General features: G+C 42.1%; 2 protein-coding genes across 4 annotated transcripts; both read right to left on the reverse strand.

Moving 5' to 3' along the window:
* Positions 1-1,019: 1,019 nt before the first annotated feature.
* OTOR (otoraplin) lies at positions 1,020-4,860 on the reverse strand (the record flags this gene model as incomplete). Its single annotated transcript, XM_084262322.1, has 4 exons — positions 1,020-1,043; positions 3,464-3,574; positions 4,158-4,297; positions 4,737-4,860. 4 exons carry the CDS (start codon positions 4,858-4,860, stop codon positions 1,020-1,022), a joined length of 399 nt encoding a protein of 132 aa, XP_084118448.1.
* Positions 4,861-7,559: 2,699 nt separating this feature from the next.
* Positions 7,560-16,576, reverse strand: SNRPB2 (small nuclear ribonucleoprotein polypeptide B2). Of its 3 annotated transcripts, none has more exons than XM_084261407.1 (7): positions 16,554-16,576; positions 15,859-15,943; positions 14,135-14,307; positions 12,338-12,478; positions 10,293-10,346; positions 8,671-8,759; positions 7,560-8,168 (listed from the first exon to the last, which is right to left on the reverse strand). In XM_084261407.1, exons 2-7 carry the CDS (start codon positions 15,920-15,922, stop codon positions 8,009-8,011), a joined length of 681 nt encoding a protein of 226 aa, XP_084117533.1. In that variant the 5' UTR covers positions 15,923-15,943; positions 16,554-16,576; the 3' UTR covers positions 7,560-8,008. The 3 variants fall into 3 exon arrangements, with proteins under 3 accessions (XP_084117533.1, XP_084117534.1, XP_084117535.1); XM_084261408.1 differs by lacking the exon at positions 16,554-16,576 and adding an exon at positions 16,265-16,435; XM_084261409.1 differs by lacking the exon at positions 16,554-16,576 and adding an exon at positions 16,219-16,231.
* Positions 16,577-17,188: the final 612 nt, after the last annotated feature.

The following is a 17,188-nucleotide window of genomic DNA, read 5'->3' on the forward strand; positions in this document are numbered from 1 at the left end:
TACTCCAAACATTGCCCTTTGTGCAAGCTCAGAAAGTACAATATATGTATAGCTACTTTCTGTTGTATGCATTCTTTTGTCTTACTGGGCTGAAGTATCCATAGCTCATAGAAGCTAGTTAAAGAGCAAACAGGAGCTGAAAACAGGTAACATCTGCAAGCTTTTCTTTACAAGGACACAGGTTAAGTATTAAGCACAATGTCAAGACTAAAAATATTGGTCTCACTTTATATTACAGAATGTCCAGTTCACCTGGCCTGGAGCTCCTGCATTGTAAATGAAGAGGAAAGAACAGTATCTCTGTGGAGAAATGTATATCAAACTTTCTGCATCTGTCTCTTACACATCCATATAGAACTAAGTACACCAGTAACTCAATGTCTCCTGTACCAGTGCTCAGGGGGGAACAGGGTTATCATTCTCTCCCCAAGGCAGGGGAGGCTCTGGTCAGGCTGTCCCCAGACTTACTCCATCCTCCTGTTTCTCCCCAGGCTTTCAGCTGGAACATGCCCAATGTCAGCACCCGAGGAGTGAGACACGCTTTTGACAGAATACTGAAGCCTGTATTTAGTTGCTAGGGATTCCTCATCTGGTGATTAGCTCTTATAACAGCAATTACTTACTATAGGAAGTCACAAGTGGCTCACCCAATGAAGGTAATTTTAATATCTTAATACAGGGGGTAACGTTATGGTAGGAAAATGCAGGCCAAAATTGCACATCTAATCCCATATAAGCAACAGTTTTACCACACAGACTTAAAGCAATCCAAAGGCTATTAGCTTTATTAACAAGTAACAAAGTATACACAGGTAAAAAATTTCTAAAAAACAAATCCTGTGAGGAACTATTTCCTCATCCCAAGTCACTCCCTTTAAATGAAAACTTTATTGCTTTGAAGAAAGATTACTTGTTCCACAAACATCTATTACAGGAAGGGCTGCATGTTCAGGGAGGCTGTCCAGGTTTCCTCGCATCAGCTTTCCCCAGCAGCAGCTGAGAGTTTGCTGCTTTCGGTGTTATTCACAAAAGAAATCAATGTCCTGAAAAAGAGAGTTAAAAGGAAAGATGTTTTGAGATTACTGAAGGATTAACTTTCCTTTCTCACCCCCCAAAGGTACACCAGTAGATGCACTGAATATACTATAACATACTCAAAGTATGTTCTCTATAAATAAACGTACTTCAGAGAACTGTGGAATAGGAAAAAATCCTTCATCTTTGAACTCCCCTTGCAGAGATGGGATGATTTCTCCCTGACATAAATTTTTAAAGTGCATTAGGCAATACCCCCTTCTCTCTTAATTTCAAATGGTTCCTTTATCATCTTCTTTATTTTTTATTCCCATATCCATGCATATGACTAATAAATCCAGGTAACTCTTTATCCTTAAACAGTTCCTAATCACAGAGGAAAAGAATATCTCAGACAGGCTATGTGATACACTTGCTATGGAGAAATGTGAATAGAGAATAAATGCCAATATTTTGCTTGAAAACTTCCAGCACAGGATAGACTTCTACAGCATATTGCTTTTATCTAACTTCCTGCTATTATTTTATACGGCTACATACATCTTGATTCTACTGCAGGGAATTATCACACTGTGGTGCTCAAACTGCACAACTTTACGTTAGACCAGTGTATCGCGAATAGCTGTCCACTGAAAGCCGAAGACAGGGAGCTGTTTCAGAGGAGATGCTTACTGGTAATGAAAGTACTCTCATCTTAGCCAGCAAATGTGATCTAAGGAAGGCAGGCAATCCAACACCGCTTTGTAGTACACACAGTCTTATTTTGTTGAGTCTATTGTGTTCAGTGCGACTCAATAGCTCAGAAGTAGCAGCACTGGGAGGTGGGGAAATCTCCCAAGATTTATTGCCCAAACAGTAACCAACAGGCATGGATTACCCAGAGCTGTGCAAAAGGATGCTGAGAGAAGTTCACAGGCAGAAACATTTAGTATCAGGTTCTGTAGCTGATGGCATGCATTGACTTCAACAGTGAAAGTTACTTTTTTGGGAAGAAAAAAAAAACAACCCCCCAAAACAAATAAACCAAAAAACCCCACCACCAAAGTAAAATACAAAATAAAATGCAATATAAAATAATGAGGGTGAGAAACACAGGCTAATGTCCTCTTTCAGGCTTCTCTCCGGTGCAGCAGGTGCCCCCATACTACTTCTCCCTATCTAAATCCCTTTCAGTTGTTCCTCCATGCAAAGCCTTTCCTGTGTGTCACCCAGTGCTTTGACTGGGGAGAGGCCCTGCATACTGATTGACTGTGAAGCTTTGGGCATCATCAGGCACCCTTAAATAAATGAAACACTATAGCCAAGGGGTAGGAGAAGGGGACGGTGGAGAAGATGGTTCTCATACCAGTGGCAACCCCATTCCCAGAGAACTATGTCAGGGCACAACACTAGCTCTGTATAAAACAGAACCCCTGAGGGGAAATTTCTGGAGCAAGCAGAATGCCCATACACAGATTGGCCTTGATGTGCTGTAGACCATTTTAAAAGTGAATTTAGAAAGGGTCAGATCCTTAAGGTCACATTTGTAACAAGGAAAACAAGGTACATATGTTGCCCTTCATTTTCACTGCAAAGTTCCTGCATAGGAAAGTGTGAAATGACTACAAAAGTCTGTATCACCAGTTTTGTGAGGGAAAACTGCTTTCCAATTCAGGTTCTGCACTGCAGCCTGACACCAGCCTATGCTGGGCCCCGAGTTGGCCTGCCGGCTAAACATGGCTTTAACCTCCCTCTGCTCCCAGTTCAGCTTTCCCTGCAGCAGGCTAGCTGTCACCTTGTTGAGAAAAGGGCTTAGAAATGTGTTTTTGTCATTCTTTCATGTTCTGCAACTAATGTGTTGCCACAGTGCTTATGGGCCAAATTCAGAATAATACTGTCAAGAAAAGCAATCATTCATCTGAGATTTGCATTTCCTCAAAGCTTGACACAAACCCTAGTGACTGTAAACACAAAATAAAATTCTTCACTTATTTGCTCTGTGTTAACAAAACCCATCTAATAATCTGGACAAGGAAGCAAGCACACTTTCAGTAAATCTGAAGTTCTCTATGACAGTGACCATCTCTATGTACCATTAATAGAAAGTGCACTTGTACGTGATACTGAAGTTCGCAGCACAACATCCAGACTTTAAAAAAAGAAAGCTTTGGGTAAAACCTGTGGCCTCGAAGGAATACTATTCAAATCAAGAGGAACTCTAATAGGATGAAGTCCTTAATGCAGCATTCGTAAAGTCTGCAGTATCAGAGCTTATGTTCGGGATTTGATCAAGGCTATTTGCCTATGTAAAAGCCCAAAGATTAGATCCCTAAGCATCTGTGATATGCTACAATCAACTGCCACAATTATGATTTGTTTTTACAGCAAATTAGCATTACACAGCCAAGTATAATTACGTAGCCAGCTGGGCTTTTTGCAAATTCCTTACCGTTGTAGGAACAGTCTTATTTGCTTCTTGATAGACATGTTGTTCTGAGACTAAACTGCTAGGGAAGTAACCAACTGTCCCCATATGGTCTTCATACTGTTCTCCATAAACCTTCAAGCAAGGAGATGTATAATTAGGTACCTTAAAACAGTCCTCATCTGGTTTGACCTAGTTCATAATTTAGTCAAAAGCAGTTACTAGCAGTGCTCCTTACCCTAGTTTAAGATTTCCTAGTTTCCAATTAGCTGGCACATGAAACAAACCATTACACAAGTTATGATACAGAGATACATTTTTTTTGAGTAAATTAATGTTGCTTATAGTTTATCAGGATTTTTTTTCATGAATGAAGCTAATACTTATCTTTGCTACCCTTAAAATTTAAGAGTCTTATGACCAGCTGTGTTACAAGCTGTGACTCCATAGTTTCACAAACAGGCACAGAAAGAAAAGCACTGTTGAGCCCTTCTGTTAAGGTTCGGTTCATAATTACCATAAAGTTATTGAAATTATTTCATAAAAAAATAAATTGAACCCCTCAAGACTCCTCAATCAGTTTAAGTTTAAACATTCACTCTGAAAACTAAGTTGCTGCTTAAAACCCACAACAACTCAGCATTAGCATCTGTTTCTTGTCAGAAATGCGTGTTAGTCTACTTCTGGTTTGCTGTTATATGTAAGAATCTCCTCTTACGCTTCCAGCCCAGAATTCTCCAGAGTCTTTTTCTTTCACTAGCTTTGAGTAAATATAAATCAACTGCCCTTTTTTAATACTAATGAACCGGCAGTCTGGAGCATTATAATCCTCTTCTGCTCTGGCAAGGGAAATGGTGTCTAGAAAAAAAAAAGAACAAGGTGCACAAATTTAAATACATATATACTTTTAGAGAGAGAGAGATAAAATATGTGTGTGCTCGCATGCACAGATGTAAAATTCATATTAAAGCCATCAAGAATTTGTCCTGCTCATTTTTGTATTCCCCAGTAAGCAAAGTAACAGCTTAAGAACATGCCGTCTCATCGCAGTGGAAGGTACAATGCTTCTTTCTACACTTACCTTCCACCTGAGTGAAAAATGCTCTTTACAAAGCCCTTTTTGCAGTAACGCTGCATGTGACATTCCACATAAACCCTACCATTCAGCTTTTAAAGTTGATGAACCAATACAAATACAGTAAATAAGCAGAGCAGTTTTCTCTTGCACTACCATATCTGAACTCCACAGTCATTTTTGGCAATATTTTGTCCTCAAAATTAAAGCAAAACTACTTACAGAGACAGTCATCGTCAGCACACAACTTCTTGCTGGCAAGCTTGTCCATAAAAATTCCAGTTACAGGAGGACACATCAATCCAAGACTCAAAAGTAAAATAACCAAGTAAACATGTCCTGTCATTTTTCCTTGCTGCAGTGCTTTGCCAAATGCATGCCTTATCCCGGAAATCCCTGTCTTTTATGGAAGAGGCAGACACCTGGACAAACATGCTGGGCCAATGGGAAGGGGTTGGGGTGATATTCCACCCCACCAGAGGAGCCAAAGGCAGGAGGAAAGACCTCAGGGTCCACTTAAGAAACCAAATCCATTCCCATTCTGAATGAACATTTCAATCAGCAACTGTACTATTTAAACATTTTAAGCCTTCCTGTAGTCCTCTGTAGTCTTAATCTTACCTCAAGCGAAGTTTGAAAACGAAAATTAAGTCAGACCCTGGTAAGCAAGCAAAGGAAATTACATCCTTCCAAATCCTCAAATTCATTTTCACAAATGCTTGCTGACAAGCATAATCTTCCCTGGACCCTAAACCCTCTGTGACAGAGATTCCCATTACTCTCTACAGAAAGAGCCCACTAGGACCCCAAAACATGAATGCAGAAGTAAACAAACCATTAGGGAGTCCAAAAACAGTAAAAGGGCTTTGCAGGTCAGCAATTTCAATTTGAAGCCTGAAAGGGTGGAGCATTTGTATGGGCAAGATCCCTTCCACAGGGAGACTGGTGGGGAGCAGAACACAGAGGTGATGCCAGGACACTGACCATTTCACTTGCACTTGCATAGCTGAACGCAGTTGAGAGTTTGCAGATGTGAGATGCTAAACAATGCAACAGGCTGACTTAAAAGATTGTCTTTATGCCTTGGAGAAGGCACCCAGAATTCATCTAACTCCTCAAAATAGACAAGGGAATACTTGTAGGGACTAGTTGAATTAAAACATGCACATGCACACACAGAGGACAACCACCAGAATTACTGCACTGTAAGCCGTTCATATCACAGCTATCAGGCTTCGAAAGGTGGTCTGGATCAATCCTTGAAAGTGGCCAAGAGCAACCTTTAAAATTCCCCAAATCAGACTTCCTGATTCACAAGGAGGCCTGAAGAGCTGCCAGTTGTACCAGCTTTCAGCCCACAACAAGAGAAAGCTGCTCACTGCCACCCAACCCCCCCCAGTCTCTTCTAAAGAACGAGCATCACACAATTCCCATCATCATCCTCCCATTACAGCTGACTTCACCACATTCTCATCTTCCAGCCCATTAGTCCTTCCCTTCAGCGTCCTGCCCTGTACATAGTGCCTAACTTCCTTTGCAGACAGCTCCACACAAACCCTTCCAAGTAAGTGCAAAGAGCAGTGGTAGTCTCATGCACACAGACTACTGAGATGCAAGGACAGCATAGAAAACACCTACAAAGTTATGGCTGTAGGGGGCAAAACATACAGTTCACTTTTGCTCCCTTACAGGCACATTGAAATGCTTTTCACGTTCCAAGTATTAGAATACCTGTGAAATCACACACAAAATAAATCACTACAAAGAATGAAAGTTACATATATGAAGATGACTAATTGAGATGACACTGGAAGGCGCATCATCTTGCAATTCACTATGGGAAAGCAGATCAAAGATTTTCCAGGTCTCGTGCAAATAAAAGTGGTTCCTGGAACAAGTGTTATGCTTACAGAGCCACACTTGCTCAGAAATTGAGCGAACATGCCAGAACTACAATGCATACCATACTTTTATTAAAAAAAGCAGTCATGCTTCCCTGAGGGTGCAACACTGTCTAGAGAACAGTTCTAAGCCAGATCTCAATGGCCTCAGAACACAAACTGGAGAAACACTGCAGCTACAGCTGAGCCCCATATCACACGGTGACTGTGACTCAGCCACAGTCACAGACGAAAGTCTCCAGCCTCCAGCACCCTTCCTCCTGCCCCCATTGACCAAATTACTTAGAAAGAGAAAAAAAATAAAAATCAATACTTGCAATGTAATTACAATGCAGAACATTCTTCTGTGTAGTTTCTTGGTAAACAACAGCTCCTCTAAGTCTTGCCTGAAGTACTTCTAAAGGAAGTCAGGCTAACTCTGTCCAACTACTTCTCTGTCAGAAAGGGTTGTTCAAGGACTCACAGAAAAAGCACGTGAGAAGTAAGAAGTGGTGCAACATAACAAATGTGAACTCAGTGCATCCTCGCTTCCTCTCAAACATTCATCTTCCAGGGTCTGATGGCAATCTTCCACACAACAGCTGCTGCAAGATTCATCAAAATCTAATCATAGTTAAAGTAAATTTAATCATTCTCTTAACCTAAAATGCCTTTCTAGTTCTTCCATCACCTGAACAAAAGGCTTCAGCTTTTGGAGTGATGTTTGCACCCAAATATTTAGAGCAGTTAGAACTCCCAACACTGCATGCCATCACTACATTTACTGTGTTTTGTGTCACATGTGACCTGTAAAAGGTTTTTGAGAAATGGGGAAGGCCCACAGCTGAGCCCAGAAATCATTAGGAAGTGTATTTTGGAAAAATCTGCCCAAAACCAGACCGCTGGGCTGCATTGTCTTTGTAAAGAGCCGGAACACTCTTCCTAAGCCATTTATTAAAATCACTGGTAATAGGGCAGGAAGGAGCAGAAGAGAACAGAAACTTTTGTTGTGGACCTGCTTCTACTATCAGCCGTTATTATAAAGGCAAAACCAAGCTCAACAGCAGTGCTGTCCAACTAATCAATTTCTGCCCGTATCTGGAAAAAACCCCACACTAATGACAGCTTTTCTGAAGTGACAAAATGATCCTTACTGCAACGCAGCTGCCCCCTTGATAATGAGGCTGAAGATTGAGTGTTGCATTCATTCCGAACATGCTGACATGCAGTATTCCTGCTCATTCTTTTTGCTCTGGAAAGACAGCTATTTATCCAGCACTCGCTTCTGAGAAATGAGTGTCACCATAAAAGCAGTTTAACCAATATCCTGAGTAAGCCCTCAAAACCCAACAGATCAGTAATAACACAGATCTGAGAAAAAAAAAAAGGCTTGGAAACAATATAAACTGAATTTATTTTATAAAACTTAGTATTTCAGCACAAACATTTACTGTCCAGGTGATCCATGGAAATCCTACATGTGACCTGGCCATTGTGGCAATTTTACACAAAGTCCTAAGTTTTCTGCAGAGAACAGCAAACAAAGTAGTTGACCAAAGTATCATCATATTACGAAAACAACTATCCACAGAAGTCCTTTATAGGAGCATCCGGTTATTTCTTCGCATAAGTGATTTTCATGGCATGAGATGGAGTAATCTTGAATCCTTGGAGAGCATCTCGAGCAGCTCCTGCTTGATTCTCGTTTTCAAACTCCACAAATGCAATGTCGTGGCGCCCAGGCACTAAGCGTACTTCTTTGAATCCAGGAAACCTTTAAAATAAGGTAAAAGAGTCCCATATTATTTCCTAGATCGATAATACATCTCTCTGCAGTAGCAGTAAGACCTTAACAGAAGCACCTAGGAGTTTAATATTTACTAATGGAAGATTTAAACTGAAGGGTTTTATGCACAGTCCTTCAACCCAAGCCTCAGTTAAGGATCATCACATGGAAGCAATTTAATCAGTCTTGCGCAGACACAGAAGCAACTAAAGCTACTTTGAAAACTGTTCCTGCTGTTGTAAAGTCACCAGCTTAAATCCAGTGCAGATTGATAGTAGATAATTTACACAATCCAAAACAGCTACAAAGAAATCGGGTTTGCTTTCTGCACCAAGTGATCAGAACGGACATCTGTAGTCTTGGCAGTAAGACAAAACCAAAATACCTTCAGAAGAAACTCTAATTTCTAGAGAGTCAGCTTGCCAACTGAGAAAAAGCATACAGGTAACAGAAGAATTTGAAGGATAAGTCCTTTCTATTCAAAACTTACTGATTGAATAACATGGACAGCATCATCTCATTTGTTTCCTCAGGCAAGTTATTAAGGAAAAGGATATAGTTCGGTGGGTTATCAGGCACCTGCAACAACAGAAGATCAGAGCTCAGAAGAGTTCCTCTGCATCATTATTTGAACCAAAACACACATGAAACCCTTGCTCATCATGCTGCTAGCTAGACTTCAGTATACCTTCATGCAATACGCAGACATAGCCTCTTTGTTCTTTTACAGGGATATATTAATTTGAAAAGGCTCTCATTTCCACAGAAATCACAGTAACATATTGTCTTATATGTCATATTTAAACTTAATGGGTCAACAGCTAATACTGCAGTACCCTACTGCCCCAGATGTCAGCACTGCCAAGGTGGGATCCAGGTACCAAAGCACTGGCTGCCCAAGACACCTGTATGGCAGTGGAAGGACCTATGAAGACTCTCATCCTTCTGGAACAGCAGTGGGAGGCCAAGATACCCCGTTCACCTGCAGTAGTACTGAAATAGAGTATCTGTGGGCAACTGAAACCCACATGGTTTTACTACAGTGTGCTACTTGAATGTATTCATCAGAAAACCCATTAGATTTAAAGCTTTTGGGGGTCTTCAAACAGATACCCCTGCTAATCTGAATGTGTAGCAACCCCAAAGGCACAAGCCTGAGTAGTCAGTTTGCTGACACTGGACTGAAAGGCTGGAAATTCCCAAAGTCATGAAGGATAAAAAAAAACCCTGGACACCACAACTTCAAATGTCCTAATAATGGTACCAACTTAATGCCTCAGCACAACAATTTTCTTCAGCAGATGGAAATATTCCAGGCCATGCAATTACAAAATAAACTTCTAAGGTTCAAACAAATACCTAAATGCTCAGTGTTGTGCTTCGATGCAAAGTGCCATACACATACGGTGCCTCGTTACAAGTGATACCCGAAAGAAAATCCAGACTGGGAGCTAAACATTCTTCCCTGGGGATTATGTACACGGTTTTCAATGAGAGTACTTAAACACAGGGCAGGCAAAGATACTCCTCTGTAGTATTTGCCTTCCTGCAAATCCTGGATCTGTAGTACTCCCACTGCTAACACATATGAATCATTTTGAAGGTCACTGAGAAGACAAGAGTACAGTTATTCCTATATCTCTACACAACCCTTCGGAAAACTAAGATATCTATGAAAAGAGAGCAGAGGACCCCCAAACCCATGAAGAGAAGCTTTTAGGCAGATAATCTGGCACCCTGTGTAATCTTCTTTCTGCTGTTCTACTTCTAGAAGAAAAAAGGTTAAGAAAATTTGTTTACAACAATAAAGAATCCTTCAACTGATACTAAGCAACTTCCATATTTGAGAACCAAGTGGGATTTGTTAATAGTGCAGTTTTCTGTGTAACACTGAGAAACGACAAGTTTTCATTTCATGTCAATCAGATACAGTGAAAGCGGAATTTCTTTTGTTTGTTTACTGTGATTTAGCTGTTAGACAAATTCCTCACAGAACAAAAAAGAACCTGAAAAAATATATCCTCAAATTTCCATTTGTAACAAACTATTATTCATAGAGAACAATTTTAAACATTAGTGCTTTCAGTCAGAAAAGAAAACCCCAAACATTACCTGCTGATTCTGCGCAGCAGTCCCTGGGGCACTGGCTGAATTTGGTGTTGCTCCCTAGGAAGTACAACATAGTTTTACAAAGGCTTTCTGTTAGAAATACATAAGCATACATCACTGTGTTTCTCTACAACTCCAGAACCATGCTGAGGTTTTTTTAAGCTAATCCCAAGAACATCTGTTGCTTATGAGATACCTCCTGAAGGGAAATTCTCACATGTGAACTTCACTGAACTCCAAAACCAAGCAAAGAAAAAAATCTCAATAGTGTCTGATCTAATGGCAGAGTTGGAAGATACAGTAAATCACTGTTTCTCCACATTAAAAAATGTGGTTAATAGACAGGAAGAAAGTAGTTTGGAAAATGAAGGCCTAGACAGGACATACCTAATAGGAGAAAAATAGGTGTTTCCACTGAGGACTCCAGTTTAACAAGGATAAATAATTCCTTGTATCTAGTAGGAATTATTCTTAAGAGATTTATAGATAATAATAACTTTAAATAAATACTGAGAAATCTGAACGTTCTACCTAGATAGCATTGCTTTCTATGAATAGATTTAGACAGATAATCTGGTACCCTGTGTAACCCTCCTCCTACTGTTCTACTTCTAGAAGAAAAAAGGTTACCTTTATACCAATTTGCACCTTAGCAGGAAGAATAGTTAAATAACACTGTTCACGAGGGCACGTAGCAGTAGGTTAAGGGGTAACAGTTTTAAACTCGAAAAGGGGACATTTAGGTTGTACATCAGGAAAAAGTTCTTCAATGTGCGGGTGGCAGAGCACTGGAACAGGCAGCCCAGAGAGGGAGTGGAGGCTCCATCCCTGGGGATATTAAAGGCCAGGCTTGTTGGGGCTCTGAGCAACCTGATCCAGTGAAAATGTCCCTGCTTACTGCAGGGGGGATGGACTAGATGACCTCTAAAGGTCCCTTTCAACCTTACACATTCTATGATTCTATGTTATTCAAACTCTGTGCCTTGATGTTTTCTGCTCTACTTCAGCACATAAATTACTAAAATCGTTCTTAGTTGAGGCCAGACCAACCCTTAGTGGAGATACATTCTAAGCCAACTCCTTTTTATCTAACTGTAAAATGAATTATCTTGTTCTCATTTACCATTTTTCAGTGCTTACAGTGTGATTAGGGCATAAAACATTGAAGGAAAAAGCTGGCTGAGCACTTGAAGCTGCCGTTAAAGAGAGGACACACCCTTCAAAAAAAAAGTTAAGTTTCTACTTGTCCTAGTTTTGAGTGAGAGTTAATTTTCTTTCTAGTAGCTGTTACAGTGCTGTTACAGTTTTGGGTTTAGGATAAGAATAACATTGTAATGCACTGGTGGTATTAGCTCTTGCTAGGTAGTTGTAGTGTCTACACCAAGTCAAGGACTTTTGAGCTTCTCACTCCCTGCCAGGAGCAGAAGCTGTGAGAGCACAGCCAGGACAGTTGATCCAGACTGGCCACAAGGATATTCCCTACCACACAACATCACACTCAGGACAGAACTGGGGAAGCTAGCCAGGAGCCAGGATTGCCGCTTGGAAACAGACAGAGCATTGGATTGTTTTTTCTGCACATGGTGAGCAATTGCCTTTACGTGTCATTATTACGACATTTACTCTCCTTCTCTTCCTTTGTTATCCTATTAAGCCGTCTTTATCTCAACCCATGAGGTTTTGTTCATCCTCCTTCCCATCCTTTTGAGGGCAAAAGGGTCAAGTGAGCAGTTGTGAGTTGCATGGTGCTTCATTACTGGCTGGGTTTAAACCACAACACTAATTTGGTTCTACCTTCGTCCTATGTCTTTTCTGTTCATCTGGTAAAAAAATCCCCAATACATAAAGCCAGAAGCAGCAAGGACTGTATAATCAGCTCCCTTTCCTTCAACTTTTAGTGAGTGCTCAAGAGCACTAGATATCAATAGACCATAATTTCAGGAACTGAGGAGTGCCAAAATACAATATTCAGTCCTAAAATACCCCATCATTTAAAAAACACTCTTGCATTTGTTTCTTTTTCTCCTTTAAACACAGAAATAACTTACCTGGATAACCTTTTTATTTGCTGCATTGGCTGACTGCTCCAGAGACTTGGCCTTCTTCTTTTCCTTCCTTTTTTCCTTGTCGGCAAAAGTACCTCGCATTTTAGAGATGATGTCAGAGTCTGTTTTTGCATACTGAATACGCTTTTTAAAAGAAAAACATAAATCAATAACAAAACACTTTGCAGTTACTAACACTGACCATTTTGCACCACAATAACTGTCTTCTACTGTGCACTTATGCAATTTGTTTTCAGGGATTTCTTATATTAAACATATTGTTACAGACTTTGGGTATGCTTACAGAGCATCTAATCATCGTAATTCATGCTGAACACAACTATGGAACTCACACACACACCCCCCACAAGATGAAACTGCTAATTTTAACTCACTGAAATCAGAACTCTATTAATCTAACAGCATCTTTTAATCTTTTCAAGGTAACAGACGTACAAAGAGATAAAAGGACAATTGATAACACTGCACTACCTTCTGTTAAAAAGTCTGCAAGGAGGGTTTGTTTTTTTTAACCCATTTTAAAAGGAGTTAAAGTTTTACAGTTATTTCTCAGAACTCAGCAGAAAACTGACTTCACCAAAACTCAGACTTTTTAAATAGAACGGCAAGCACCTGCCTTAATCCAAACTGGATTGCTTAGGTCCCGTCACCTGCACAACAGTACTGGTTTTCTGACAAAGCTGCCCAATGAACAAGCCACGTGTGTAAAAGCAGATCCAGGTATGAGTAGAGAGGAATGCAACATTATATATGTATAAAATCCTAATCGCTTTTTGCAGTAAGACACTACCTCAATACCAGTTGAAGATCTTTTTTTCCATGCCTTTGTTTAGTGCTGGGATTGAATATTGCCCGGAGCACGCATAATTTTAGAGGGGAATACACCTAAAATCTTATGAAACCTTAAATCTTTTTACTTCCTATTGAGTTTTACCCTTAAAGTGTCACGTGCTTGATAAACAACAGAACTGAGCTCATGCAATTCTTTGTAACAAGGACTTCAGTAGAGACTCTGAAAGTGTTAATAAAAAAAGCTCATGTCTCTGCAACACAAGAGCTGTCTGTGCTCTCCTTAATGCTCAAATCCAGTATTAACACACCCACTGAAGAAAAGCAGGCAATTTACATGTTATCCTTACGCCTCACAAATTACTGCAGAATTAAGAAGTGTCTAACTATCCAAGCAGGCAGCAAAAATGACATGTCAATTGTAGTGCTGTCCTGCATGTTATCAAGTACATAATTAAAACACGTTCTATCAACCAGCAGTATATTCGCTTCATTGAAGTTATACAGAAATTCAGTTACTTGGTTTGGTGACCTGGCCCATGCACAAGCAGAACTAGCCATCAATTTAAAAATACATCACTGGGCACATCTGATGATTTCTGGAAAGCAAAACTGTAGAGATCTTGACCCTAATCACCGTTACCTCAAAAAGGAAGCATCATATTCCAGCTATTTATTAAAAATATAATATTAATTAAGGTTACTCTTGATAAGTTACCTGAAATAACCTAATTTCAGTAATATTACAGAATGAATTTAATCAGCTCATCAGAAGATCAGTAAAACGGGAAGTATTTAAAATCTTAAGAACCTTAATCCAGCAAAGAAGAACATAAAACGCTCACACAGGAAACCTTCGTGCCAAATACACCCATTACCAAGACAGGGTGTGACTGAACAGCAGTACCAATATGCATGATGAGAAACTCACAAGGTGCAAGTACCAAACTACAAATATTTTTCCTCTAAAAAGCAAAAGAATTAACTTACCATTGGTTTCCCATAAAACGGAAAACCCTGTAGTTGCCTCAAGGCGTTTGTAGATGAACCAAGTTCTTTAAATATAACAAAAGCCTGTCCTCTCATCTTCATAGTCTTTAATGCCACAATGTCGACCACATGACCAAACTGTGAGAATAACGCATACAAGGACCTCTTCAGTTCTGTTGGCAACATGAAGACATGGATTACAATGGGTTACACTTAAATATCTATTTCTAGAGTTTGCTGTGCATCAGGGACAGTATTTTCTGCCAGCTTTAGCTCACACTGTCAGACATTACGTGAGTTTAGTCTGAACTGCTACATGAGCACAAGTTTATTTGCTCAGTTTTTGTAAATTGGCACAAAACACTCAGTTTCATACCTCAAGTACTCAGCTGGTGAGAAAATAGTACCACCATCCATGCTACCATTGGAAGAGTAACAGTTACACAGGGGTATGACATATACATCCACACACTCTCACACATTCAAGTATGATGCATGACAGCCATCAAAGATGGATCAGAAAACCAGTACTGTAACACGCAGCAGTAAAGTGGCATGATTTAAACCAGTAACTACTTAAAGGCCAATTACATTTGAAAACTTTGCTTGCAACTGTTTAACCAGTTCTCATGCATGTGAAATATTTTTCATCCCCTGGATCTCAATGTGGTTTTGTATCTCACTGTACCTCACAGCTGCAATAGATTTATTTTCGTTGTTTAAAATCACCAGTCTAATCAAACCTTAGACTTATGCAACAAAACTAAGCAAATTCTCTGCACTACATAATCTTGATCTGAAATATTTCAGCAACCTAAAAGCACTGCCTCTTCTTTATTGCTGTTGACACTTGGTAACACCAGCTTACTGTCACTTTCTCCTGCTGCACTTGACCAAGTTTTCTTATCAGAACACTTTCTTTAAGAATAACTTTAAACACATATTAAAAATAAAATTGCATTTTTAAGCTTGACAGGTAACTTGAAACCTTATATTTAAAAACTATAACCACACAATTTCTTAGGGGAGACTAGCCAGTTTGTAGGGGACACTTATTCTACAAAACCCCAAGTTGAATTTATTCAGTAGAACCATTTCTCAGCAAAGCTGTTGCCACTTTCAGATCTCACTCTGAAGAAACATTTAAGAGTTTGATCCAGCCACTCAGTTCACAAACGGTAACAAATAAGTGACCGTGATCACGAGCTAAGCACAAGCATTAGTGGAGGGCTCTCTGCAGATACCTGCAAGGCTCATCTCTCACGCAATGATGCAAAGCAGGACAGCTCACATCATCTTTGCTACTTTTGTGTGATGACAAAAGAAACAAGGAGCAGCCTAAGTTTCAGCAAGAGGGGACTGCTGACCACTGAAACGGAGACATGCCTCTCTCAGCATCACCAGACACACCAATTACTTCTATCGTTACTGCTATACTTATCGTGCACGGTTCTGTATGATGGGAACGTGCAATCAGCTACAGAGCTACAGCAGAGAGGCAACCAAATGCTTCTTTAAACATGGCCATGAGTCCAAACAAACGCAGCGCGACGCTCGCTGGCTTGAGCCGCTGCTCCACTACGTGCTCAGAGCACGGCCACCGTCCGCAGGGTGCTGCCGAGAGCCGCCAGAGCCAACTGCTGCGAGACGTGCGTGAGCCGGCCCGGGAGGCTGCCCTGCGTGCCAACACCCGCTCTCCAACGGCGCGCCACGGCCACCGCTACCTTCTTTCTTGATCTTGTCGTTGATGTTGTTGATGTAGATGGTGTGGTTCGGCCTGATGTCCATCCTCCGGGGCTGCGCACCTGCCTACGGGCAGAGCACACGCGGGGGCCGTCAGCAGCGGCCGAAGCACCACCCGAGGCCCCGGGGGGATGGAGCCGCCAGCGCCGGCGACTCCCCCCCCGCCCCAGGTAGCGCAGCTGGCGCCGGCCGTCGCGGGACCTGCGGCGAGGCCCAGGGGCCGCCCGCCCTCCCGCAGGCCTCCCGCGCGCCCCGCTCCCACCCTCCCGGCGCGGGCGGACCCCAAGGACGGCGGGACGGGCGCTCCCGGGACGCGTCCCCGAGGCGAGGCGACCCCTCACCAGCCCCCTCCCGCAAGCGGAGACCCCACGCCGCCGCCCGGCTCACCTCCTCCCGCCGAGCTAGCTGCCACCCCGCCCCGACGCTGCGCAGGCGACAGCGCCGCTCCCGCAGCAATCGATGTGCCGAGCGCCGATGCCGAGCAGCGCCTGCGCAGTACTGACTGACTGGCTGGCTGACTAGCGGCCTGCGCGGGCTGTTTCGCTGGCGCAGGGTGGGTTAGGAAGCCCCCAGTGCAGCGAGGCAGAGCCGGGTGTCGCGGAGCCGCCTGACTGGCAGCTCGATTTAAATCAGGCGGGGAAATAAACTGTCTCGGTTATTTGTTCCTCGGTCTCACCGCAGAGGTCAAGCAGCCTGCAGTTCGGTCTGGTCCCCCGGCACGTACTGCCCGAGCTGGAGAGCTGTCGCGGCTCTGCGGTCTGACACAGGCTCTGACAGGGCTCCGTGGAGCTTGGGCTGTCTTTGGACCTGGCCCGAGGTGAGCGCGGGCTGTAGTTGAGGCTGTGGGGAAACGTGTGAGCCTGGAAGCAGGCTGCAGGAGGCATGGTGGGGCACTGGAACAGGTTGCCCAAAGCGGTAGTGGAGGCCCTATCCCTGGAGATATACAAGGTCAGGCTCGATGAAGCTCTGAGCAACCTGATCTAGTGATGATGTCCCTGTTTACTGCAGGGGGGTTGGATTAGGTGACCTTTAAAGGTCACTGCCAACCTAACACATGCTATGATTCTGTTGCCGTAGTCAGTTGCCAGTGGGGCTGTAAGCAGCGGTAGATGGGATTATTGCCTCTTCACAACTAACACCTGACACAGCAACTTGTGGAGAGTGAACAGCAGCTGTAACTTAAAAATGCCGGTAGACATTAGCTAACGTGCAAGTATGTTTGAGCACGCAGTTTTTGAAGGTACTTTGAAAATCCCCGAGGTAGTGGCAGCTCAGGATAAATAAATAGAGATTGAGGTTGCAGCCCTCGAA

Source organism: Gallinula chloropus (genome assembly GCF_964237585.1).
Source record: "Gallinula chloropus genome assembly, chromosome: 3".
Lineage (NCBI taxonomy): Eukaryota > Metazoa > Chordata > Aves > Gruiformes > Rallidae > Gallinula > Gallinula chloropus.

Bases quoted from the DNA above. Each gene is read 5' to 3' on its own strand.
- SNRPB2 (XM_084261407.1), bottom strand. From the start codon at position 15,922: ATGGACATCAGGCCGAACCACACCATCTACATCAACAACATCAACGAC. The intron at 12,479-14,134 runs GTAAGTTAATTC...TCTTTTAAAAAG, and splicing joins CGTTTTATGGGAAACCAATG to CGTATTCAGTATGCAAAAAC. The intron at 10,347-12,337 runs GTAAGTTATTTC...TGTACTTCCTAG, and splicing joins CAAATAAAAAGGTTATCCAG to GGAGCAACACCAAATTCAGC.